Source organism: Pteropus vampyrus, unplaced genomic scaffold (genome assembly GCF_000151845.1).
Source record: "Pteropus vampyrus isolate Shadow unplaced genomic scaffold, Pvam_2.0 Scaffold336, whole genome shotgun sequence".
NCBI classification, from domain to species: Eukaryota; Metazoa; Chordata; class Mammalia; order Chiroptera; family Pteropodidae; genus Pteropus; species Pteropus vampyrus.
In genome coordinates, this window is record NW_011889117.1 from 1,968,990 (window position 1) to 1,996,446 (window position 27,457).

The following is a 27,457-nucleotide window of genomic DNA, read 5'->3' on the forward strand; positions in this document are numbered from 1 at the left end:
TTCCTTTCTTAGACTAATTTATATTGATCATAATTGCACTTGTCAACTCTGTAAATATTTTTAATTCAGTTTTGTGTGAGGAGGTTAATCAAACACATAGCAAGAGCCTCCTTAAAATGGCTTTACCACTCATATTGGGCAGAAGCTAAGTGTTGTGTAATTTTCAACTTGTCTTTCTCAAGTTGGATCACAAAATCTATAGCAGATTGTAACAACATAATAAGCATTGCTTCTAAAGTTCTGCAACAGTGCAGATTCAAGGGGAAATTATATTCTTGCTAAGACATATTTATATAAATTGATTCACCATAAAAAATATATGTACCATAATAACATGCCAGAAGAATAATTTTTACCTCAGGATCCATGTGAGCAATTTTCTCTTTTGGCACACGACATGCAACCCAACACAGTGATAATAAGGCGTTCTCATTGACAGCTACATCATGACTCATAAAATTTGCCCATCATGATATATTTTTTCTTTTTTTGAAAATATTCAAGAGACTGACTAATTCAGCATGCTATGTTTCCAAGTATCTTTTTTATTCTGATGGCTTTAAGCTTTCATTTGCAAGAATATCATTACAAATAATACATTAGTATATGTCATTTTGTTGGTTTTGCCCATTTGAAAAAACCGTATTTTCTGAAAAGCTAACACTGTCTTTTTAATGAGGTGCAAATAGTCATTGCTGATTAATGCCAATACTTTCCCCAATATCACTGTTCACTCTTCCCATATTTTTCACCTTCTCATTCTCATATTTTGTAGCAATAAAATATTCCATTTAAGGGCAATTAGAACTAATTCAATTAAAATGCTACATTTGTCCTACATTCAAAATTTTCCTCATTACACACTTTCTGAAAAAACACATTGCAATTTCCTAACTAAAACTCAGTTGAAAGTCATGCCAATGTTGCCAAAAATGAATAAAATTCTCCACAATTTAGTTCACAACTAACTTCAAATTATGTTGATATAAAATTAAGCAATACTTGATTCTCCCATTATAGGATGATGGTCATATTGATGGTTACATACCAGAAAATTAAATTAGACGCCAGGACACTGAATAAAACAATCTGTTCTTAGCCAGTGTGTATATTTTTTATATCTCTTCTCTCTCTCCCACAATGTGATGCAATTAACTTTAGTATTGTACCAATGTCCTTGGTTCTTGCCAAAGATCCATGTGATACACTCTAAATACTTTCTGTTCTATTTTATTATTTAAAAAGTTGTGACATATTAAATTTATTTCTTGACCCACTAAAGAGTCATAAGCCAAGTCTAAAAAACACTGCTTCAAGGCACTGTTAATACAGCGAGAAAGTTTAACAAAAAAAAAAATGAACAAAATAGCTTACCTCTCTGCATGGAGAATGATTCCTCTGGTAGATTTATTTCCCAAGTATGGATTTAGACCACACTGTGCCTGCAAACTGCTGCTGCTTTGTAAGGTGGTATGTGTATGTCCTTTTTTCCCCCCTTTTTTTAAAATTAAGATATAATACATATGCCATAAAATTCACGCTATTAACGTGTACAATTCAGTGGTTTTTAGTATATTCACTAAGTCATGTGACCATCATCATAATCTAATTCTAGAACATTTCCATCACCCACCAAAAAAACAAAAAATCACCTATAGCCATTAGGAGTAGCTCTCTATTTCGCCTCTCCCTGGTCCCTGGCAACTACCAATTTATTTTCTGTCTCTACGGATTGGTCTATGCTGGATGCTTCATATAAAAGGAATAATACAATAATACATATCTTCGAGGTTTATCCATGTTGTAGTATTTATCAGTATTTCATTTTTTCTTGTGGTGGAATAATATTCCTTGTATGGACATACCACATTTTGTTTACCATTTCTCAGCTGATGGACATTACAGATTTTCCTACCTTTGGCTATTATGCTTTCCAAGTATGATACTTTGGAAAAGGCAAAACTATGGAAACAGTAAAAAGATCAGTGGTTGCCAAGGGTTAGGGGAAGGAAGAGACGAATAGGTGGAACACAGATTTTTAGGGCAGTGAAACTATCTTAAATCTTTTTTGAAACATATGAGATTTCCTTCTAAATAATCTAGTATGGATACAAATAAAATGAGGTTGGCCATCAGCTGACTGTCTTTGAAGCTGGGTTTGCTGAAGTCAGGTGATGAGTACACAAGGGATTATTATTCTGTTCTCTACTTCTGTTTATTGTAAATTTTCAATGATTAAAGATTTAAAAACTTACTACCTCAGAGGCTTTCCCTGACCACCTTAAGGTAGATTACCTCTCCCCATGATTTTCTAGCACAGCAACCTATTGTCGCCATAGCACTTACCACAATGGTATTTTAGATATTTGCTAATAGATTTTTCTCCACTAGAATTTACTTTCAATGAGATTAAAAACTCTTTGCCTTGTTCACCGCTGAACTCTAGGGCTGGGGCAGGCACACAAAGATGCTTAATAAATCTCTGTTGCATGGAAGGACAGATGGATAGGTGGGCAGACCAACAGACAGAAGCAGAGGCTAGGGCAAGAATTAACAGACATAAATTTATAACAACATACTCCATACTCCCCAAAGATACCAGAAAAGGGGAAGGTTGGAAGGAAGGGAGATTCAACTACCAAACCCAGCTGATTTCAGATTTAGTTGTTCCTCCAACAACTGTATGAGAAAAATAAACTAGATTCACAATTGTTTTCAGCCATGAACCCTTTGAATGAAATCTCCTGAAACAACCCAATATGTAATATAGAAAAACATGATAGTCAAAAGCAGATTTATTGTTATAGCTTAGTTTCAAAAATAAAACAAAAGGATCATCCAGTGGTTATGAGGAATCTAGGAAAACCTGTCCCAGTAATGCCAACTTAGAGGTAAAAGGCTGACTAGGGCAGCTGAGAAGTGGGATTTTCTGCTTGGCAGGCTTCTTCTCCCTTTCCTCATCATGGTTTTCAGGTGAGGAGAATGTTCCTGGCCCTGCTGGGGGTTCCCATGGCCTTGAGCTCATAGTTGTCTTCTGAAATCTTGACCTATTGCGTTTGAGAGAGTAGAACTCCTTCATCAAGTCCTCCACTTCCCACTGCTCTTCCTTGAGCCTCCGGCAACAGTGCAGGGCAGCAGGGTCGATGGGGTGTGCTTCTGTGTTGAAGATGTAGCCCCCAGCCCCTAGGATGCACTCCCCATAGGGAGTGATCACTGCATCGAAGGTGGAGCCATTGTTATGAATGAAGTTGTTCGGGTCAAACAGAAGGTAGAGGTATTTCACAGTCTCAGCCAGGAAGAAAGACTCCATGCGATTGTCGAGCTTGTGGTCTCGCAAATCTTTGATCTGCCATGAGGGAGAAGGAAGCAAGTCAGAAGAGCAGCCCAAGGCTACAGAAAGGGTCAGGAGACCTCTGTTAGAAATTCCTGGACTGCCACCAAGCAGCTGAGGGCCTTCGGGCAAATTATGATCACGACTTCCAACTGGGTTTCCTACTTCCATTTTTTCTCTAAGGTATATTTCTATCGTTAAATCTTACCTGTCACTCCTCCTCTGAAAACCTCCTGTTGACACCCATTTCATGTAGACTACAAACCGAAGTCCTTATCAGGTCCTTTGTGATCTGGCTTCTGCTCCTTCCCTGACTTCTCTCTTACTGTTTTCCAGCCACAAGGCTTTTCTGTTCCATGAGCCAGCAAGCACACTTCCACCCCAGGATCTTTGCACTTGCCATTCTTTTAGCCTAGAGCACTCTTCCTTCAGACATCCTCATAGTTTGCTCCCTTACTTCCTTCAGATCTCTGCTCAAATGCTGCCTCATCAAAAAGGTCTTCACTGACCTCCCTACCCGAAATGACAATTCATATTCCATTTATCCTACCTTTTTGTGACTATAAACGTAGATCTAATCAACTCCTGTAATGACATTGCAAAAATGCAGCATCATTTACTTAGCTAATCCTCTCTTGATGGGCATTAAGGTGGCCACCAAGTTTCTGCTATTGTAAACCACTAATTAAGAGTCTTAAGAAAAATTCACATTGAGTTTATCATCATGGATAATAAGTTTACTTGCTACAAACAATTTAATTCAGCCTTTCAGAACTGGCAGTACATTTAAAAAGGAAACTAATTCTCAGTGGATGTCTATTTTACACCAAAAAACTGTGACTAAAACACACAGACTTTATGTACCAAGAATTATTATTCTCTTGCCCCGTTTGATGAAGGCCAAGGATTCAGATGTCTGTTCCCATCATTCACCCTGGAAGACCTCCAAAGGGCTTTATTTTCATGGAAATAAGTAGAGCATTCCTAAGAAGCCCCAATGGGCTTGTCCACTTTGGCTTTTCACACAATATAACATATTAGAAACTAAAACTTATCACTGCTTTATTTTCTCCTACACATATAGGTCTTTTCTTTAAACATATGTACCTATGTTCTACTTATAGAACATTATAAAATTTTGAAAACAGTTTCGTTGTTATTGTTTGTTTTCAATTCCACACCCCAAACAAACAAACAAAAAACCTCTGTAGGCTTTTTGGTGCATTTTCTTCTAGATTATTTTCTTACCCATCTGGTTTTTAAATGACTGTTTATTTACATCTTGCCTGCTTGGGCCCTCTAAGGACATGACATGGCTCTCACTCTTGACCCTTTCAATCCATTCTCCACAGAGCAGCCACAGTGATCTTTCTAAAATAAAATCAGATTATGTCGCTGCTGCGCCATAAATCCTACCAGAACTTCTCATTCTAAGCAGAACAAAACCCAAAGTCTTTCCCACGGCATACACAAAGCCCTACGCGATCCAGTCCCCGCCTACTTCTGGGATTCTATCTCCTTCCTCTTTCCTCTTCATTCCACTCCAGCCACACTGGACTTTTCTCTGTCTCCCAGATATACGTTCATTGTTTTTCCTACTAAAACATCAGCTCAGGGCTTAGTTTTTCTTCACAGCTATAACTCTCAGCCTAGCACAGTACCTGACCTGTGAAAGACATTCAATAAATATCTGTGAGATTGGTAGGGCTGTTTCATTGAGGATCCCCAGGTTTGAACTTATAGTCAAAATATATATTCAAAAGGCAGAGGTCTGTGGGCTTCTACTTCCCTTCTAGAATCCGTTTTACAGGCCTTTTCACAAAACTCACCCTTGCAATGTAGCCTATTCTGATAGCTAAAGAATCTCTGACGTAGGGAGAACACCAAGGGCATGGAGTTAAGACCCCAGGAACCAACCCTAGTTCCACCTCTACTAGTTATGGGACCTTTAGCAAGTTCTTGGCTTCTGTTCCTTGGTCTCTCCATCTATAATATAAAGGCATTACATATCTCTCTAAGGTCCCTTCCAGTGCTAATATTCCAGAGCTTCCAATGCTCCACCATTAAAGAGGCTCTTTAGTAGGAGAAGGAAACATTTTCCAATTCTTGGGCCCATGGAAACACTTACTGTTGCAAATCCACACTCCACCTTGCTGATTTTTTCAATGGATTCCACAGCATCTCTTCCAAGTTCTAAGAGGGTGGGGTCCCCCGTAGCACGGTAGAGGTACATGGCACTCTCAATGAGTTCTGCAAAGTCCAAAGCAGACCCTTCTCACTGATCAAGGCAGGCTCGGGCCCGCTTGGGGCAGTGAGATACCCCTCCCCTCCCTACCTTGTCTACAGGGTCCCCAGTAGGAGGAACATGGGATAACTCACTCGATGCTGAGTTTTCAGAGCCAATAGACCCAAAGCCTGAAGCTTAAACAAGACCAGCATTAAAACAGACTCCCAACCCAAAGGAGAAGCAGGCAACTAGGCTCTGGGATAGGGGAGGTGGCAGAGGCTGCTGCCTCTCTCTCAATATCTGTTCTCTCCTTTCTTAGTAATAGAATTCCTAACTTTCACCAAGCACATGGCTGCTAAGACTAACAACCATTCCCAGCAGCCAGGTGTGGGATTAGGGTTCCTGACACCATAGAGAGCCACATAAGGCCAGAACATGAGAAATAAATTTCTATCTTAATCAAGTTATTACATTTTTTCTGTCACTCACAGCCCAACCTAATCCTAAAACTTAAAAAGAAGCATATGAACCTGTCATTATAAGGCCCTCTCTGACATGGGATAGAACATAATGTGAAGGCTAATATATTCAAGAGCCAACCTTCAATCTAACGAAGATGTAGCCAACAGTTCACTGTGCCCAGAACAAGGCAACAGTCCTGCCCTATTCTACACCACTGGACTCTGATGTTCAGACATAGGCCCCATTAAAAAGGAATATTAGCCAATAGGAGTTGGTCTCCAGATGATAATATTTATTCTGGAGGAAAAAACAGAAAATCTGTTTATTGCTTTCAAATATCTGAACAGCTATTATGGGAGGGAAAGATTTGACTCTTAGGGTGGCCCCAGTGGGTAGAAGCTACAACTCGATAGACTTCTACTTCCTCGCCTGTCTTTTCTCAGAAAGAAAATTCCTCTCCCTTCCCTATGCCAACTTTTCCTCATGATCATTCCTTCCCTGTTTTCTCCTGGGATTTGATCAGCACTTTTCTCTCTTTTGATTTATTATCAAAAACTCTATTTTTAATTTCTTATTTCTGCTTATCCCCCCAATTTTTTCCTACTTCTCCTTCCCTTTAACCCAAAGACCTCTAGACAATTGCTAATACAACTGCTCATATTCTAAGACACAGACTGGGACATGTTCACTGGTAGGTGAACCCACTGTGTGTGTTCAAAGAAAGAAGATAGTGCTGTTCTGGGAAGCCTCCCTTCTGCCTCTAGCAGCTGCTGGGATCAGTGCATCAAGAGCCAGCCATTTGTCTTCTCTTCCTCCTCACACATGAGCTTACATATGCCAGTAATTGTTTGAATTTCCTGACTATTCAGCCAACTCTCTAGAAGAGGGTGACAGCCCAAGGTTTAGATCTGAACTTGGCGGGAAAGTAATGGTCCTCAGAGGCCTTTAGGCTAGGCTCTGTGCATCAACACTGCTGATGAGACATGTGTGCCAGACTGTAAAGCACTGGCCAATCTAATTATAGATTATAGAGTAGTACCTTACCTTCCATTTGCTATTTTGGGGGTAGGAAGGATGACTAGACTAGGCATTCTTGGATTCCTGGATGTGGTGCCTTACTTTCCACTGATGCTTCCTGTCAGCCTATCCTGCAAATGCAACAAGTTGCCTCTATAACTAGTGAGCTCCCTGTCACTGGTGGCAACCACACAAAGACTAGATTACTAGTTGACAGGGCACTTATAGGAGATTTCGATTAGAAGATCTCTCAGGTTCCCTCTAACCCTGAGAAGGCACAAGTCTAAGTCACATTTAGTTCCAAATTCTGTCTTCATTTTATCTATTGGTAATATAGGAAATGATACCTTCCGAAAGTTTTCTCATAAAAAAAAAAAAAAAGCCATAAGAATAAATACACGAGAAATACCAAGAACGGCAGCCTCTAAGGAGTCGAAAGTGACTAATTTGTTCTTTCCAGTGGCTATTTTACTCCCTCGTCTGACCCTTCTACACAACTTTTACAACAATCGCTTGCGTTGGAGGAAATAAATGGGGCAGAGGAAGGCAGAATGAGCAGAAGCCACTAGAAGGCCAGTCCCACAGCTCAAAGGCATTCAGGTGGGAAGGTGGGACAGGTCTAAGACAATGGTAACATAACCTGCTCTGGGGTGGGGGATGACTGTGTGTGCTGACTAAGCTTCCTTCCTCTGTCCCCCTTTTCCTTCCCCTCCTCACAACATTTAACCTTCCTGCAGTGAATCAGAGGATCAGAGCTGGAAAGAAACTTAAGACTTTTATCTAGTGTATAGTCCCTTTCTTCTCTGTGTCTTGATTTCTGAGCTGCAAATGAGGTGGATGAGCCCAGATGATTCATTCCTAAAGTCCATTCCAAAGTTCTAACACTCCATAATGTAAGAATGTAATTTATCTGACCCATTGACTTAGGAAGTTTGCCCACATTTTTGGAATCCTGATGGCAGGAACTTAAAAGGAGCCAACCTGGCTTTTTCCATCTCACTCACTTGCTCAAGTTTGAAGGAACATTTAGTTAGGAGACCTGGGTTCCATCCTACCTCCTACACTCACAGCCTTGGGCAAGCTATTTCAACCCACCAGGTCTCATATGAAAAATATGGGGATACATAATTCCTAGCAGAAAACCATCTAGAACCACTGGAAGAATCAGAAAGAAAAAAAAAATTAACTTGTAAGGCATGGAAATTCATAAAGACATGAGGGTTTGGGGTCTGGAGAACCAAGCCTGATGGCCAGAGATGCTGCTTACCCGGCCGAAGTGGGTAGCCCTCTCGCTTCTCCACTGTGTATCCCTGAGGAATATTGTAGAATTCTGGGAGCCCTCCAAACTGCTTCCAAACAGTGTAGTAGTTAAGGAAGGTCCTCATGGCATTATCAATGTCGCCAATGAGACTCTGTGAGAGAAGTGGTTGTCAGGCAGGCAGCCACCAGGCATAAAAACCCACATACAACCTCAAGGAAAAGAAAAAAATAGTCCAAAAGGCCTGCAATCAAATCCTGAGTTGGCCATTTACTCACTGAGGCCTCGAACCAGATACTTAACTTCTCTGAGCCTCACCTATAGGATACAAAATATATCTTACATATTGTTGTGAAGGACAGAGGTTGTATACAAAGCCCCTGGCTGCCAATACATGCTCAGTCAATGCTGGTTACTAACAATTTTTAAATAGGTAAGTCAGTCATCTGCTTTAAAGTTCTAAGAATAGGAAAAAAGGTTGATTATACTAAGTCTTACTCCCACCGTACATCCCAGCAGGTAACCATTTTGTATTAGTTTGTAAACATAAACAAATACATGAGGATATTATTTCCCCCACATTAAATATAGCTTATTAAATATACTGTTCTTCAGGTCTCTTTATTCATTTAACAATATATCTTAATTTTCCTATGTAAGTACATAAAGAGCTCCTGCCTCCCTGCATAGTATTCCATTGCTTCAATCATAATTTAATTAGTTCCTTATGAAGACAGTTGGCTTGTTTCTAGTCGTTTGCTATTTGCTATATCAATGCTGCAATAAATAACCCTGTACATATGTCACCTCAAATATATGCAAAATATATCTATAAGATAAAGTTCCAGAATTAGGATTGTTCAATCAGAGGACATACGCATTTGTAATTTTACTAACTGTTGCCAAGTAGCTACTAATATTAACTCACAGGGAAACAGCTAACCTTCTTGACATCGCCATTGGATATCTCAAGGATAGAACAAACTTGACATTTCCCAAACAAAATTTCTGGTTCCCTCACTTTTCCACAAAGTTGACTTTCTTCTTGGTAAATGGCACCACCATCTCCAGCCAGAAGCCTTAACTCCTCCTTTATCTCCACCTCCACATCCATTCCATTAGCATTCCATCTTCAAAACATCAATATTTTTCTCTCTGTATCTCCAGAGCCAACACCTGGTCTGGTCACCATTATCTCACACTGGGATGACGTCAAAGGCCTCCCTGCTCATCCCACCACTCGTCCCCTTACCCTTTTCAGCCTGCCCTCCCCAAGGCAGCCCAACCGCAGGGCTTCCCACAGGCTCAGCATAAAGTCAAGACAGTTTACCGTGGCCCTCAAGGCCTGGTACAATCTGGTCACTGCTGACCTTCCATCGACTGATCTTTCCCTTCCCTGGATTGTGGCCATACTGTGTTTCTCTGTTTCTGATGAACGCCCAAATCTTTACTGCCTCAGAACCTTCACACACTGTATTTCCTCTGCCCAGAACATTATCCTTCATTCCCAATTCCTCAAGTATCAGCTTTAATGTCACATCTGATAGGCCTTCTTGTCTAAAGTAGGTCCCCATCCAATATTCTCTATTTTAGCCCCTTATTTGTTTCCTTCATTGCAACTTATTATTTTATGTATTTATCTGTTTAAGTTTTTCTTTGTGTCTTGCCCTCTATAAACTTCAGCAGGGCCTGAAACACAGAAAGCATTCAAATATTCGTTGAGTAAATGAACAAATTTAATATCTCTAAGCTTCTTTTCATCTATGAAACAACACTTACCTCATTATGATTCTGTGTAAAGTCCCTGGCACGCAAATCATTCTTTCATAAATATTTGTCACAAACTACTTAAAAATAAGAATGCCCCAAAGTCTCATTAAGAAATGCATTACTAATAAAATTGCTTTTAGATTTTATAATTATTTATCAAAAATTATAAGATATTAATGTTGTGTTAATCATTTACATTTAATAATAACTAAATCCAGAAGAAAACAAATTGAATACTCAGAGCCCGTGGTCACAGAAAATTTTTATATATTTTTAATTTCTATGTACCATATTCGAATTTTGTTTCAGAGACATGATAGGGTATCAATAAATTTTTTTCAGCATATAAAATATAATAATAGGGATAAAATTCTGTTGAGAGAGTAGAATGGAAATATGAGTTCAAGGAGAAAAAGAAATAGTATGCAAACACGTAAATATGCAAGGGGTGCTACAGTTTTTCAAAATTCTTCTAGGGGTCATTCAAGCATAAAATTTGAAGATCTTGAAGACTTGGACCAAGACTTAATATTATCAACAAGTTCTCTCTGAGCCTGTTTCCCCATCTGTAAAATAAGAGGGTTGGCCAAAAGTACATAATGGGAGACTAGTTAAATAAATCATAGTGTATCTATTTAATGGAATATATGTAGCTGTTAAAAGACTGATCTATGTGTATCAATAAAGAATGATCTCTAAGATATAGTCGGTGAAAAAGATTATATATAATATGTTCCTATAAATGTAAAGAAAAAAGAGGGATATTAATATACATATATTTATGTATATGGATTTCTGGATTGGGGAGAGGGTCTGAGGGTGGGGGCACAAGACTTACTTTTCCCAGTATTCCCTTTTGTGCTTTTTAAGTGTACCATCTATGTGTTATTACTTTTTCTTAAAATTAAAAAATAAAACTCGTTTATAAAAGTATTTTGGAACACCTAGGGGGTAGATTAGATGGGCTCTAAGATCCTTTCCAGTTGCAACTCTATTAGATCGTGTAACGGAAAAAGATAATGATGGCAGACAGAGCAGCCCCAGCCGCTTTCACATCCTTTCTCAGGCCTGCTGTCAAGAAGGAGATCTGACAGAAATGTCCAGTGGAGAAATAGCTGTTGCCAATGGTTGTTACTGCCCAGCCTAGAAAGACACTCTCTGCTTTATATTTACAACATTCCATAGCAAACTGGAAGCCCGGTTCCTAACATCTTAAAGCTCCCCTTGGAAAATGCAGTGAGGCAGAACCTTAAATCTAATTTACTCTAAGTCCTTCTTCTCTTCCCAAACCATTGTCCAAAACAAGTATTCAAGCAACTAAGCTTATTTGACTTATACATCAGAATGAGCTCGCTTTGCCAGTTCCAAGGAAAATCACCACCCTAATTGTTCCTACCTGAAGACCAGGCCAGTAGGCCTCTAAGGACTGGAACACCGGCATGGACACAGTCCCCTTGTACATCTGCACCCACAGGTACCAGTCATCGAAGCGGGTATAATTTCGAATGGCTTTGTTATATTCTGTAATGGAGATGGGATAATGGACACATCAGTAATTAGGGAGAGAAAAGGCAGGCCCTGGCAACAGAAGCACAGACTTAAAACTTTTGAAAGATTATATGAAGGCCTAGCTTCAAAGCAGATTAGTATGCAACAAGGCATAGAGGAAAGAGCATGGGTTCTGGAATCAAACTTCTAGGCTCAAATTCTGACTCCAGCTTTATCATTTGCTAGCTATGACCCTGAGCAAGTTTTTCCCTCTTAAGCCTCAATCTTATTATCCGTAAAGTGGGGAGATTAATGTTATATACCTCATAGGATTGTTTAGTCATTTATTCACTCAACATTATTCACTGAGCACCTACTAGGTACCAGGAACCCAGGGAGCAAACAAGACAAAGAAGGCTCCCAGCCCTCAGGGAGCTTGATCTTATACCTCCCCCTAGAACATAAATCCATAAGGACAAGGGCTTTGTTTTGTTTATTGCAGAATCTCTAATACTAAGATAGTACATAATAAATATGCACAATAAATGTTAACTGAATGAAGTACCAAATACTCATGCAAATAAATAAGACAATCTCAATTAGTGTTGTAAGCATCAAATAAAATAGTCCATGTCCAGTGCTTTGCAGAGCGCTTGACACATCAATAATTAATAATAATTATTAGGTGTCTAGCAATTCCTTGACATCATTATTACTAGTGTCCAAGGGCTTGGAGGGTAAAATGTTTTTATTCAACAGGCATTATTAATCTACAGCCTACTTCATGCAAAGCATTTGAGAAATGCAAAGACGAATAAGGTATGGATGCTGTGCTTAGCTGGTAGAGCTTTTAACTGTGGATGACAGCTGACTGCAAGAGAGAAGCTGAACACCCTAAATTCTCAGGCAGGATTAAGCTACTTCCTGGGCAAGGTGACATTTAGCTGGGCCTTGAAAGGTAAATAGAATTTGGGCACATGAAGACAGGAGAAAAGGTATTCCAGGTAAAAGAAACACATACGCAATGGCCAGGAAATAAGAAATCCAGGGCCACATACGAAGAACAGAGTATGGTTCAGTTGGCTCTTGCAAGAAGGCAACAAGAAGTGTGGTGAGCAGCAAGTGGACAGGGTGGCTTTGAATGCGAATTCAGGTATTCAGAACTGATTCTCTAGACACTTGGGAGCAACTGAAAGTTTATAAATAAACTATATGTCAACAGGAAAGCCCCCTTACCCTTCCCTTTTTACCTAGGAACATGGCCATGAGTTTCTTATCCTGAAGCAGGATGGCTCCTTTTACCAGGTACTCAAAGTAGGAGTCCACACCAGCCCCGATGCCCGCGTCCTGGGCCACCCACTTGCCAGTGAGCACGTCAATGTGGTTGCCGACCTGAGAGAGAGACAGGTGGTCCTGAGAGGGCCCGAAACGAAACAAGGATCTCTCCACACCCCGGACCGCCTGGTGAGATGCAAGGCAAGCATCCTAGGGCTTCCTGGGAGACATGCAGGATATCGGAGTACAGGGTTGCGGGGCAAGGCTGGATCATGGCCAGCTCTTCTCCATATCTATATAGTGGAGAAATGTCATGTACATTTATGAGGACTTTATACACTGGGCAAAAAATAAAAAGAACCATGATTTGGAGGGTTTATGCCCTGTTTAGAGGAGCAGGCCCCAACATTTTGGCACCAGAGACCAGTGCTCCTATACGAATCTAATGCCTGATGATCTGAGGTGGAGCTGAGGTGGTGATGCCGGTGCTGGGGAGTGGCTGTAAATACAGATGAAGCTTCACTCGCTCACCCGCCACTCAACTCCTGCTGTGCAGCCCAGTTCCTAACAGGCCCCAGACCGGTACCACAGCCTGGGGATTGGGAACCCCTGATCTAGAGTGAGTCTGAGCTGGGAGATGAGAACTTGCTGTTCCCACAATCTGTCTCAGACTTCTCAGAACTCTGCATATGATTCTAGTACCTAAAGACACAAAGACATACTTTATAGATTTCCACAAATCAACCCAGGAAGGACATCCAAAAAGCTGATGGAGTGGTTGCTTGTAAGGAGAGGAACTGGGTAGCTGGGAACAGATGTCACGGGAGACTTTTTATATCCTTTGACTTGTGAAACGTGACTTTTAAAATCATTTAAAAATAAATTTTAAAACATTTAAATAAAGAAATATGTTGTCCATATAACTTAGACCCTGATGGAAGCTGATAACTTAGTCTGGTACCCAATCAAAGAAAACAGATAACTGTTTTGTGTTAGTTTGGTTCCTCCAGAAACAGACCCTCAGCAAGGAAGACTGAAAGCAGTTGATTTGGAAGGTGAGTCCCTGGATACACCGGTAGAGGAGGGGGAAGCGACGCAGCCCATGTTGTGCCATCAGGCAAGTGACCACTGTGGGACTGGAGCTCAATACCAAGGGACAGCTCTGTGAGTCACTATAGAGCATGAACATCAGCATTATGTCACCCAAGGGGTGGGGAACTGGGGTCATTATCCACAAACTCCCATTAGAACCAGTCACTGAGAACTGCTCCAGGGTAGCATTAAGTCCTGGCGCTTCTGGCTGAGGACAAGCAGAGCAGGATCCAGGCACCAGAAAAGACCCATAGGCCAAGAGACACAGATGATGGCAGTCAGGCCAGTGCACAGAAGTGGTTAAGGGCCGAGAGGATATGGTCAGAGCACCACAGAGTCCACTATGGTTCCAGTGCTGGCGAAAAAATTGCCTGTGTTGGACTTACTGAGGGAGTTACTGTAGGTCTCCAGAAGGGCACCCTCTTAAGAAATTTTCAAGGATTCCTCAAGTGAGTTTCACTTTTCAAGCTGATTTAGAATAAGACTTTGCATAAAATGTGCCTCCGCCTGAATCACTTTCAGACAACAGAGTCTTCATAAGTCATAATGACTCGGCAAAGGTGGTATTAATACGTCAACATTATTACTGAGGTAACTGATGATCAGAGAGACTGAGTGACTTGCCCAGGGTCACACAGTTTCGATGTAGCAGGCCTGGGCTCGAATCCAATTCTGACTAAATCTAGTGCTATTTCCTGGACAGCTTTGGCTCAATTACTGTAAATTTCACTGGATTATCCAATTGAGGAGCTGAAACCAATTTTAGGGATCATCTGGCCCAAAGTATGTTAAATTTCCATGGTTTAATAGGTATTAGAGAAGAAAGGCAAGTCCTGGGGTCAAACAAGTTTAGGAAATGTTGAGTTAAGCAAAGCAGAATAGATTTATTTATCATAAGACTTCATAATCAACCTGCTCATGTTCATTATGATGCTCCCCTCCCCCGCAAAAAAAGATACTATATGTAGTATTCTCCAAACTTAGTTGACCGGGAATCATTTTTTCATGGGATAGCCATTCAACACCTCTCAGAACTGGTGTTCTAAGAAACATAGTTTTATAAACAAAAGTAGACAGTGAAAATGAGGGCCAAACTGATGATCTAAGGTCACCAAATGAGTCAGGGGCATGAAGCATATGACCCACTCCCTAGAAATCAGAAGTTCAAAGACTCAAAGCCTAACACAGCCCCTTTTCCCTGTCAGATGATTTGCTCTCATGCTCTCTTCCCCTCTGTGCCAAAACATGAATTGAAAGCTTGGTCTACTTTCAGTGTCCTAGACCATTCCTGATGTCATCCTGAGTTTCCTTTGCCTGGACTACAACTTGTTGCTCAGAGCCCCAAGCCTCATAAGCAGGGGCCCAAGTAGCCAACTTGACTCAGGAAGGTTGCCGCCAACCTACCAGCCCAATATCTGACCGGCTCTCCCAGAGGCGCATCAGGGCCACTCTGGCCACGTCTTCAAACACAGGGTCACCGGTGAGGCTGCTCAGGGTGGCAAATTCCACAATGAAGGTCCCAATCCCTGCCGTACAGGTGACAGGGGTCTCTCCTGGGTTCACACCATGAAGCAGGTTCACCGTTCCATATGGCATGCCGGTGGGGGTCTGAAAGGCTGAACAATCACAAAATTATGACCCCAGACAGGAGCAGGAAGGTAGGGATGGTTGAATACAGGCCCAAAGCCTGAGGCCTTTGCCAGCACTTCCCTCTTTATCTCCTGAGTGATCTGCTAGAGACTGAACTGGAGAAGGAAGAATATCACAACTGGAGGCCCTATAATGGCCACCTAAGCCAGATGTGGTCAAACACTACTCCACACGACCCTTGGGCTCTTGCTTGTGATGAGGAGAAAAGCAGTCAGCTGTGTTCCAGGTTGTCACATTCCACACGCGCTCACTTTAGCTAGCGCAGCTCTCCTTTTACTTATTTTACACTATGCCTTCAGCCACCAGGCAGGCAACCAGGCAGGCAACTTAGTGTGAAGCGGGCGGGGTTTGGGCAATAGGGAGTGGTGGCGCTGTGGCATACAGAAGACCTTGCCCTGTTAGAAGCCATTCATATACTTTTAATTTTTTTATTTCAATTTGGGCTATAATCGACATACAGCACTGTTTAATTTTAAGGACTATGGCATAAAGACTTGACTTACATATATTGTGAAATGATTACCACAGTAAGTTTAGTTAACATCCATCACCTCATATAGATACAAAAAAAGTTTCTTTTCTTATGATGGAACTTTTAGGATATACTCTTGCCAACTTTCAAACACATCATACAGCAATGTTAACTATTGTCATACTATTGTATATTATATCCCCAATACTAAGTTATCTTATAACTGAAAGTCTGTGTCTTTTGGCCACCTTCATCCAGTTCCCCTCATCTACCTTTTTAAACACCAGTCTGACGAAATGAAACTTATCTGCAAACCTAAATAGTCCTAGAGGAGCCAGTTTGAGATACCAATTTTAAGTAAAGAGTTTAGGGGCCAAAAAATATTTTTTTAATTAAAAAAAAGGTGAGGGACATAAATCACTAAACTGCTGATGTGGTCCAACCCTCAATTTATAGGTAGGAAAAGTCATACTTGTAAAGAAGTGACTCAAAGCTCACACAGAGAGAGCCAAACAGAGCTGGCATGGGAATGCCTGCCACGCACCCACTCTTTCCCCCTCCTCACTGCCCAAAGCTCTGTCCGCCCCACCCCAGTGCCTTCTGATTCAAGGCAAGGAACAAAACAACCAGCCAGAGGCAGAGACTTCCTCTCCAGGCCTAAAGGTCACACAGCCCAGAGCACAGAGCAACCTGTGTATCACCAAACTGTGAACAAAGTTGTCAAAACTTCCAAGAACTATAAGGTCCAGCGACTTTGTTGTAGACGAGAAACTTATCTGGCAGGCATGAGTGGCAAGCAAGGAGAATGCGAATCACAATCAAGAAGGGCTCAAAGGAATATTTCAGAAAAGTCAGGCAGTGTTAAAAAGAGAGGGAGTGACAAAATCCTATTTTTTGACCCAAATGGCAGATACACTGGTGCTGCCTCCAATAAGCACTTTTTAATACAGACATGTCTCAATACAAATTTTTTTAAACGACAAAATAAAAAAAGAAGAGAGTAACCAGGCAGAATTTCCTCTAGAGATGAATCACACAGGACATGATGTTTGTAAGGAGACATTCTGGTCATGAGCCGTGAGCCATAAGTGAGACCTGAACCCAGCTCACTTACTCTACTTAGGTCTTTCCCAAGCATAAGAGGCAAGTACTGTGCGAAAGGGAGAAGTGAAATGGCCGAGAGACTGGTGGAAAGCACAGTATGACGTGTTTGGGTGTGAATAGCCCTCAGAGCCTCCGCCACACCCTGAAGAGAACACAGTGTCCAGTGGATGCTGCTGAGCCCAGCTACTGCCCCACCAGACAAACACACTGAGGCTTGGCTTGCAGCCCTGGACTTTAGCTACAAAACAAGTCCCTCTCATTTCAATGATGTCTGAGGTTTCCCAAGCACTTTTTCCCTTCTGATTTCATTTTATGCCTCCTAAAACCCAGTGTGGCAGGGAGGTAGGAACTATGATTCTCGTTTGCTAGATCAAGAAACTGAACTAAGGAAAAGAAAAGTGGCTTGGTCAAGATATTGGCCGGCAGAGCCGAGTCTAGAACCTAGGGTTCCTTGTGCTCAGACCAAGGCTCTTCTCTGGAACCCTTTTATTCCAGCAATGTGTGGGCCTAAGAGGAGGCAACAGGGCTCGCTCATATGAGGCAAAGGCTTCCATCCACCAGGCTGGCCTTCAGCATCTCCCCTGCAAAAGTAATGAGGTCACCTCATCCATCCTGGGCCAGGGCCCCAGCTAGCCTTCAAAATGCCTAGGGCGCTCCTGATTAGCATGTGAGCGCCTAGAGGTAGGAATACCAAGTGTTTGGGTGAGAAAACACCAAGAAATAATTCAGCTTTGCCACTCTCATCTCCAGCAGAAGAAGCAGGAACTCTTCCCCCATCCCAATGTGGGTCTCACCTGGGAGGAGTTTTCGAGCTGCCTCCTCAGCCATCCTTAGGAGAGGTCCAGAGCAGGGCCATCCAGCCTCCACTTCTACTCCAGCCTTCTTTGATAGCAAGTGAGCAGAGAGGAGTCCTCCTACCACTGTAGATGGTACAAAACTTAAGTGTCAGAGTCCCACGGACCAGAGTTTCTCTTGTGCAAATAAACCTAATCGCTCTCACTGGTGGCTCACTGGGAAGGGGCTAGAGACATCTGGTGAAAGAAGAGTCCTTTAATCCCACATATTAATATAGTGTTAAGTTTGCAAAGATGTTCTCTTGGTGGGCTATGAAAACAATAGCTATCATTTTTTTTTTCAAATCCCTACTGTCTACCAAGCACTAGGTACTATTGTACCCTCTTCAGATGAAGATACTGAGGTTCAGAGAGGTAAACTGACTTGTCTTGGATCATCTAGTAGGTGGTAGGGCCAGGTGTGTCTCACTCCGAAGCCAATGTTCATTCCACTTGGTCACTCTGTCTCCCAAATCTTGCCCTCCCCCTACCCCGCACCAAGACCTGGAGGGGAGGAAAGGGTGAGCAGAGTAATTACTACCTTCATTTTATTAATTTATCTATTTCAGTTTATTACATAAATTAGGACTTATAAAAAGACACAAAGGTTCTGTATCTGGAAATATGGCTAAACAGATTAAATATTCTGAATGGCCCTCTCACTGACAAAAACTAGTGACCTTGAGCTTCAGTTTTCTCCTCCTCCTGGCTGAGGAGGAATAAGAGACCTATCCAAAATAGCGAGTGTGATGAAAGATCCCTCCAAAAAGTTGGGATCTGAAAGAATTATATACTCTGTTTAAGGGCAAATTAAAAATAAACCCTACACACCTCCCCAAGTGTGCAGTAAGGAAAGCTTCATGCCTCAATCTTGATGCCAAGTAAAGGGAAGAAAAAAAAAAAATCTCTCCTAAGAATTAGTTCCTATAGCTACAGCCTGAATCCACACTAACTGGGTAGTCTAGAAAACCTCAAACCTTTAGCATAAAGTGGTTTTTGGTAGATAGTGCCTCCAGCCACATGGCAGAAGTAAACAAAAACCACATCTGGAAGAACCTACTATCAAGCCAGGCCTCAAAGAATCCCACAGATGTAGTCTAGGGAATGAGGATACAGTTAAAAACACATAAATCACTGAACATACAAAGAAACAAAGCATTATGAATAAAAGCCAGCAGAAAAGACAGTAGAATAAGACTTACCAATATTTCAGATACTGGAATTATCAGACACAGAATACAAAATAATTATGTGTAGTATGTTTAAAGATATAAAAGGTTGAAATATATGAGTAAGTAGCTAGAAATTATAAAAATGACCAAGCCTATTTATAAAAGAACCAAATAGAATTTCTAAAAATAAAAAATACAATAATTAAAATTTAAAATTACATAGGTTTAATAGCGGGTAAGATATATCTGAAGAGAGAATTAGTGTATTTGAAAACAGACTAAAAAAAATTATCCAAAATGCAAAGTAAAGAGACAAAATAATTTTTTTTAAAGTACAGAAGGGGCTTGGAGGACAGTAAGAAGGTATAACACTATATCTGGTTGGAGTTCTAAAAAGAGAACAGGGAGAAAATGGAGGAGAGGCAACATCTGAAGGGAAAGTAGTTACCAACTTTCTAAAACTAATGGATAATACCAATTCTCAGATACAGGAATCCCAAGCAAAATAAAAATAAAAAAAGAAATGCACATTAATACGTATTACACACAAGAGAACGGCAGAACACCAAAGGAATAAAAAAGATCTCAAAGGCAGTCAACAGCCCATGTAATAATGATCGTTAAAGCCCAATGATGAGTCTACTTAGGTCATTATACTATTTTCTCTTCTTGTATGTATTTTTCAAAATTCCCATAATAAGAAGTTTTTAAAAGAAGGGTGCCGTCTACATAAACAAAATCCATTATCTACAAAGAAATAACAATTAGATTGATAGATTACTTCTTAACAATGAAACCAGAAGACAATGGAAAAATTTCTTCAATTTTATTTAAGAGACAATAACTATCAGTCTAGAACCATATCTCCCAAAGGCCAAAAAAATGCAGTGAGAAAAAGACATTTTCCTACAAACAAAAGGAGAGAAAGTTTGCTAAGAACACACCTGCATTAAAAGACATTCTAAATTACTTCAGATAGAAGGAAAGGGATCACAGATGTAAGGTCTTAGACACAAGAAGGAAAGATAGTCAAAAAAGTGGTAAACATAAGAGTAAATCTATTTAAAAAAAAAAAAGAGTAAATCTAAAATTTCAATTGATAGAGTATCAACAATGCATGGAGGGCTGCAAAGAAGTAGAATACTTTAACTACAGCATACAGGTCAGGATAGCCTCAGAGCCAGGCTTTGTATTGTTCAGGAGGAGAATAAAGATTTTCATTAATTTTAGACTTTGTTATGTTTGTTAAATTTTCTAGGAAAACTATTTTAAAAGCTAGATGCTGTGTATAATTTCTAAATTAGTAAAAAGGAAAATGAAAAGAGGAAAAATCAGTCTAAAGAAGGCATGGAAAAAGGAGAAAGAAAAAGAACATAGAGAAGATGGGACAAATAGTGCAAAATAATACCATAAAAATAAATGCAAATAGATCAATGATTCTTGTAAATGTGAATGGATCAAATGCTTCGGTTAAAAGATTGTCAGAATGTTTAAATAAGCAAAATATATAATGTAATTGAAAAAAGATATATCTAATCATAAAAATACAGAAAGAATAAAGTAAAAAGGTAGAAAAAAATATACTAGACAAATGCCAAGCAAAAGAAAGCTGGTATAATTATAGTCATATCAGAAACGAAGGTATAAAGACAACCTTGATTTACAGATGACAAATTGGGCTCAAAAGCTGTGTGACACAGCAATGAGCATGGCCTCAAACTCAGGTCTGATTCCTAAACCAGAATTTTATACTATGCTGCCCCTCTGCTCCCTAATCTTTTTAAAAAATTGTTATTTATCACATTTCTGTAATATGTTTCATTGCAAAAGACACACAAAATAAATATGAGCAAAATAAAGGGGAAAAAACATAATCCTGCCATCCAGAGGTAACTGCTGTTAAGCCACTGGTGGTCCAGAGGCTCACTGAAAATAAGGGCTGTGCTAGCTTCTTAAGAATCATTGGAAACCTGCTAAAAATAATGATTCTAGGACCCAACTCAAAGATCCCAATTAAGTTTAGAGTGGAGCCTAGACATCTGAATTTTTTAAAAGGTACCAAGTGGTTCTGACAGACAATCAGGATTGGAAACTAATACCCTAGAATTACTTGCACTGGGTGATACAGTAATCATTAACCACAAGTTGCTATTTTAATTTAAATGCATTAAAATTAAATGAAATTAAAGATTCAGCTCTTCAATTGCAGTAGACACATTTCCAAAGTGCAAAAGCCATATATGGCTCGTGGCTACCATACTGGACAACAAAGATATAAAACATTTCCATCATCTCAGAAAGTTCTATCAGATAGCACTTCCTAGACAATCAGCTCCAGGAACATAAGGATTACACTGTTGTTCATGGTTGTATGCCTAGCACCAAATATGTGTTAAATACTTGAGTAATTCTGGCATATTACTTTCCAGTCTTTTCTCTGTCCCCTGCTCATGTCTGCAACTGATGAGGGATCCTGAGACCTCCCCACCCGACTCTCCAGGAGGAAAGAAGAGCTGCAAGTCACTGATTCTGACCAAGTGCCCTGGCTGGGTTGTCCCTTAGGATCCTAACTATCACCCCTCAGTTTACATAGAGGCAAAAACTCCACACAGTCTTTTCTTCCAAAGGCCCTAAGAGGGCAGCCCTCACCTCGGATGTTGGTTTCAAACACAGAGGCATTCACATCAATATCAAAGTCCACATTGTCCTGGAGCACTTCAACCACTCTTTGGAATTCTGAGACATTCCCCAAAATCTAGGAGGAAAGAGAATGACATGGCACTGAGGCTCTCTCAGGCTTGAAGGCACCGAAGATGCTAGATTAAGAGTCTGTCTGGGATCCTACACTGGTGTAATCCTCATTTATTCAACTTAGGATCTGCAGTTTCTGTTCTAGGACTGGTGACAGGTGAAGAAAACACTGAGAGCTAGAATTAATTCACAGAGACCCAATATCAAGAGAATGGGGTAATATCGAGTAAATTCTTAGGTACCTATTCAAGAGTCCCCATTTAAACAATATAAAACTATATAGTCTGTAGACCACATTAACGAATTCTTAGTTTGCCATTTGCAGTGGATATTTGAACAATTTTTAACCTTCTCTTGCCACATTCATCCTTGTGGAAAGTATTGCAGTGGGTGGCCCAACTTCTTTATCCTTGCAGCCTCCCACCATATAGGCTGGAAATCCAGATACTTGCTTTCTCAGCCTCCTTTGCTGCTAGAGGTGATTGTATCATCAGTCAACTCTGAGCCTTGAGAAGGCTACCGGGGGAACTTCTAAGTTTTTGTTTTCCTATTAAAAAAGGACAGACACAGCTGGCATAGCTTTTACTCTTCCTCTTTCTGCCTTAAAAGCAGACTTGATTTCTGCAGCTGTGGCAGCCAGATTAGACCATGGAGTACTAAGCATGAGAATGAAAGCCAATACACTAATGATAATAGAATGGAAAGATACAGAAGTTGGGTCTCTGATGGAACAGGTAAGTCGCTGACCCAACGCTAAAAATTACCTCCAGACTTTCTTTTACTTGAGAAAATTAAACCTTTTTTGTTAAACCATAAGCCAAATGCAATCCTGATAACTTTTCCCTTGAGGAATTACCTTTCTTCCAGTCACTTCTATAGTTGGAAGAGGCTGCCTCCAGTCCCTCAGGTACAAAAATGGGCACTTGACCTGAACTAGACAGTGTACTATATCGTGGCCAAGTGATTGGTTTAGGAATAGACATACGACCCAAGCCAGATCAATGAGACTCAAGTCGTGGAATTAATGCAAAAGGGCTGATTCTTTCCACACACAGGTTACTAAATGAGTAGGATGTAAGTCTCGAGCTACTGCACCTACCATAAGGAGAGCCTAAGAACACAGCCAATAAAGAAGGCAGAGATAAGAGGATAAAGATATTCCTGAAGACATTGTTTCTATGTCTGAATCCAGCTGGGTCTGAGGACAGCCCTTACCTGGATGTTTTAGTTATCTGACTCACCTAATTTCCTTCTTTTGTCTAATCAGTTTGAATTGGGTTTCTGTCACTTGCAAACAAAATAATCCTGATTATTTCAGCATCAAGGCCCTCTATGATTTGGACCCAACCTACCTCTCTGACCATGTCACTCACTGTTCATCTTCATCTAACCTATCCACATCCATTCAGTAAAACTGTACCCACTATTCCCCGATTTCTTGCCTTCGGACGTACTGGTCTCTCTGCCAAAAATCACTCCCACAAATTTCTTCCCATTTCCAAACCCAACCTATCTTTGGTTGTCTAAATGTCACCTTCTCTAGGAAGCCTTTGATTCCTCCAGTTGTAATTAACCTCTTATCCCTTTAAAAGACTCCAGTAACTTTATCCACACAACTCTTAGGGCATCCATTTCTTTTTGCATTAAGAGAATCTTTGCCTGGGTAGGAGCCTCACTCATTCCTGCATTACCCAAGAGTGCCACACACAGCCCATGAAGCAAATACTCAAGAAATGTTTGTTGAATGATTCCATGAATCTTTCTGCACATGGCAGCTAGGGATTTCAAAACAGAAATCACATCGTTTTCTGCTATCTGCTTAAGGAATTGCAGTGGCTTTTCATTGCTTTCTAATTAAAGATCAAACTCCTTAACATGGTGAGCATCACTTGGTCCCTATCTATTAGTCCAGCCACACTTTGCTTCCTCATTTTCCTTCTCCCCAGCCCAGACATACTGGCCTTCCTTTAATTCACTGCACTTGCCATGTTCTCTGTCATGAGGCCTTTACACAGGCTGTTCCCTCTACTGGGAACACTCTTTCATCCCCCACTTTTCTAGTCAACACTTGCTTCTCCTTCAGATCTGCTACCTTGAGGAAGTCCTCTGTGACCTCTTCAGTCTAGGTCAGGCTCATTTGGTTATAACCAAAGAACCATGTCCCTTTCCTACACAGCACTCATCTCAATTTGTAATTATACATTCTTTAGGGTTATTCTTTGATTCTTTGCCTCCCTCACTAAAATCATAATCTCTAAGAAAGCAGGGACTGTGTCTGTTTAAATTCACTATTGTAGCTCCAGAGCTTAGCACTGCTTGGCATACCATTGGCCCTCAAATATTTGAGAAATCAACAAGTACAAAGACATTAAGAAAAAAAAGGTAAATTATAACTAAACAGCTAAATTATATCTACAAGGTGATCACAATCATGTCTAAACATTATTAATATATAAAAATGAGAAGGGGTGATAAAGAACCAGAAATAGTGAAATAGGGGAAAGTGGTTAAATCTTCTCTTGTGACCTCTTTAAGAATGACAGTTAAGGCTTGGAGTCATACAGAATTGAGTTCAAGTCCTAGCTCTGCCATTTCAAAGCTATATCTCCTGGCCAAGTCAATGTACCTTTCTAAGCAACAGATTTATTAACTATAAGAAGAAGTAAAGGTACTTACCTCATGGGGTTGTGGGAAGGATTAAAAAAGATAATACAGGTAAAGTGCTTAGCACAAGTCCTACAGACACAACAAAGTAGCTACTGCTATTATTTTTATCACTGAACATGTCCACTAGAATGTAAGCCTCTAAAAAGGAGAAGGGTATCAAAGTCTCTATATCTCCCACTAAACAGAGTTCTACACAGAGGACTATCACAGTTCTGTGTCCATAACACGTCCTCCTTAAACGTTTGCTAAATAAATAGACCTGAATAAGTTTGGAATGTTGTTTTCCTCTATCTAGCTGGGCAACCAGAACCTGACTGTTCAGAATAATGAGATGAAAATAATAAAAGGCCCAGGTAAAGAATTCATTTTTCATCTATAGTCAAGCTGCCAAAAGGAGAGAGATATTGGTTATGCAATGGTGGAGAAGAAAAGGAATAGACGGGACACTTACCAGCAAGGTGTCCAGAGCATCAATTAGAGTCAGAGAAAAACTGTAAAAGGACAGAAATCCCAGCTGCTTAATAAGAAAATCAAACACCAGATATTAAGGCTGCCCCAGATCAGATACCCCAAAAACTAATAAGTGAGGCACAGCGATGCCCCAGGCTGTCCCTCTTCCAGTCACAACAGAGAAGCCATAGTAAAAATCGCCAGAAACCTCTGACCCATTTAATGCACCTAGGATAGTGGATTGATGTAGCTCAACTCTAGTTAAACATATGACCTATATTCTCTGGCATTCTCTCTGTCATAGGGAGGCGGTATGAAATTAGAGCTAAGAGTACAGACTTTTCAACATCTAGGAACTTACCTCACAGAGCACAGAAGTATATGCTTGAGAATGCTCATGGCGGTATTGTTTAGAAGAGCAAAAAGCTAGAAATAACCCAAATGTACAGTTGAAAAGTGATTAAATTTTAGTGCATTCAAACAATGCAAAATTATGAGGTTGTCAAAAAGACTGTTATCAAGAGTTCTCTTGGCCAATGTTAAATGAAGATACTCAAATCACATTGTTAAATGAAAAATACAAGGCACAGAATAGGCAGTGTAATATTTTTCTATCTGCATTTTCAAAGAGACATACAGACAGAAAGCAGATTAGCTGTTGTTTGGGCCAGAGGTGGTGGAAGGATTAACTATAATGTGGCACAAGGGAACTTTTTAGGGTGTTCTATATCTTGATTGTGATATCAGAACATCAGAAATGTTCTATATCTTGACCGACAGTGGTTACTATACACTTAAAATAGGTGTATTTTATGTAAGTTATGCCTTTAAAAAGTTAATTTAAAGATACCTACGTGATGGTATATACCTAAAACATTTCTGAAGGCTACGCAAGAAAGGTAAAAGTGGTTCAAGTTCTAGGGTATGCGAGATAGTTATTTATATGATTTTGTACTGCTTGACTTTGCCATTTGTTTGTATTACTTTTTCAACTAAAAAACAACAACCAGCACAAATTTTGTTATGTTTCCTTAACTTCTCCAGTCCTGAGCATATTCATGTAAAATGGAGATAACAGCACTTCTACAGGTATTAAGAAAATTAAATGAGATGACACCAGTAAAATGCTTAGTGTGTAATCAATGTCCACTTCAGATAAATGCAATGAGTCTTTACTCAGTCAGGTAGAAACGAGACTGAGAATTCCAACTCTCACAGATTTTTATTCTAGTGCAAGTGAGAAAGACAAACTGCAGACAAGTGAAAATGATCGTATCACAGAGTGAGAAGTGCTAAGAAGAAAAATCGAGTGATTTGTGAGAGTGACCTGTAGGGGGTGAGTAGTTAGAGGAGCTGATGCTAAGGTGACATTTTGAGCTGAGCTCTCAAGAAGCAGTCAGTGTTGTGAAGATAATGGGGGAAGAGTGTTTAAGTTACATTAACAAAGGCTCTGAAGTTTCATATCTGGATGAGGCACAGTTCTTCCTGGGCCTGTTCGCCCACTTATTAAAATGAAGGGTTTGAGTTTTCTGACTTCTTGGAGCCTTTCCATCATATCCTATAACTCCAGAGATCTGGCCAGGTCCCCACAGCTTGTGCCTGTTATTCTTGTAGCTGAAGTCCACAGGTTCGTTCAGTACACCAGGCTAACCCAGGGCTTTTTTCACTGCGGGATCCAAATTTCCAAAAGGCTGGGTAGATCCAGGTGGTGTTAGCTTTAACTGGGGGGAACGCAGCCTCGCCCTGGCTAGGAACTTTTCCGGAACCGGTAAGAAGGCCACCAGCCCCAGCAGTCCCACCCGCCTAGGACAGGGCTGCCAGACCCCGACCGCCCCCTTGCTCCTCCGCTCGCACTACCTGCCCCAGGTGTCGTGCCCGTCACAGGTAAGAGGTCGCAGCTCGTCGTAGGGAAAGGCATTCTCCAGGTAGCTGTCGTAGGCGTGGTAGAACATGGCCTTGACTCGCTCCCTGGTGCGAGGTACGAGAAATAAGGCAGGGGGCCAGAAAATGAAACCACGCAGGGGAAAGGACAAGAAATAGGGCGGAAAATGGGATCCCTGATTCTGCCGGGAGCCCAGCGGAGGAGTTCGAACAAGTGAGGGTGGGGGTTCTGGGGTGCAGGGAAAGGGAAGGAACCGGGTTTGCGCTTTCCACTCCCCACTATGGAAGGGCAGGGAGTTTGACCCCATTCACCTGTAGTGGGCGGGGTCGGGCGCGGTGCCGTCGGGGCCCGGCGCACCATGGTGCAGGGGCAGCAGCGAGCACAGAAGGCCGAGCGGGACCAGCAGCCGGAAAGGCATAGAGCTCGTGTCCTGTCAGTACCGCCGCCGCCGCAGCAGCCACCACTAACTACCCACTCATCCTAGGAGCCTCTGGCGTTCTTCCGGGAATCCGCGGCACTGCGCCTGCGCGCTGATGAATCAGTTACTCACATCCGG

The 27,457-nt window shown here is 40.9% G+C and overlaps 1 protein-coding gene across 3 annotated transcripts; it reads right to left on the minus strand.

Moving 5' to 3' along the window:
• Positions 1-2,776: 2,776 nt before the first annotated feature.
• EDEM2 (ER degradation enhancing alpha-mannosidase like protein 2) lies at positions 2,777-27,417 on the minus strand. Of its 3 annotated transcripts, XM_011378312.2 has the most exons (11): positions 27,213-27,417; positions 26,877-26,987; positions 25,021-25,060; positions 21,801-21,906; positions 17,941-18,066; positions 15,325-15,536; positions 12,804-12,945; positions 11,462-11,586; positions 8,305-8,449; positions 5,460-5,581; positions 2,777-3,346 (listed from the first exon to the last, which is right to left on the minus strand). In XM_011378312.2, the coding sequence occupies exons 1-11, from the start codon at positions 27,317-27,319 to the stop codon at positions 2,846-2,848; spliced, it is 1,737 nt and encodes a 578-aa protein (XP_011376614.1). In that variant the 5' UTR covers positions 27,320-27,417; the 3' UTR covers positions 2,777-2,845. The 3 variants fall into 3 exon arrangements, with proteins under 3 accessions (XP_011376614.1, XP_023377991.1, XP_023377990.1); XM_023522223.1 differs by lacking the exons at positions 5,460-5,581; positions 8,305-8,449 and having other exon boundaries at positions 2,778-3,346; positions 27,213-27,413; XM_023522222.1 differs by lacking the exons at positions 21,801-21,906; positions 25,021-25,060 and having other exon boundaries at positions 2,778-3,346; positions 27,213-27,409.
• Between the last annotated feature and the right edge of the window lie 40 nt (positions 27,418-27,457).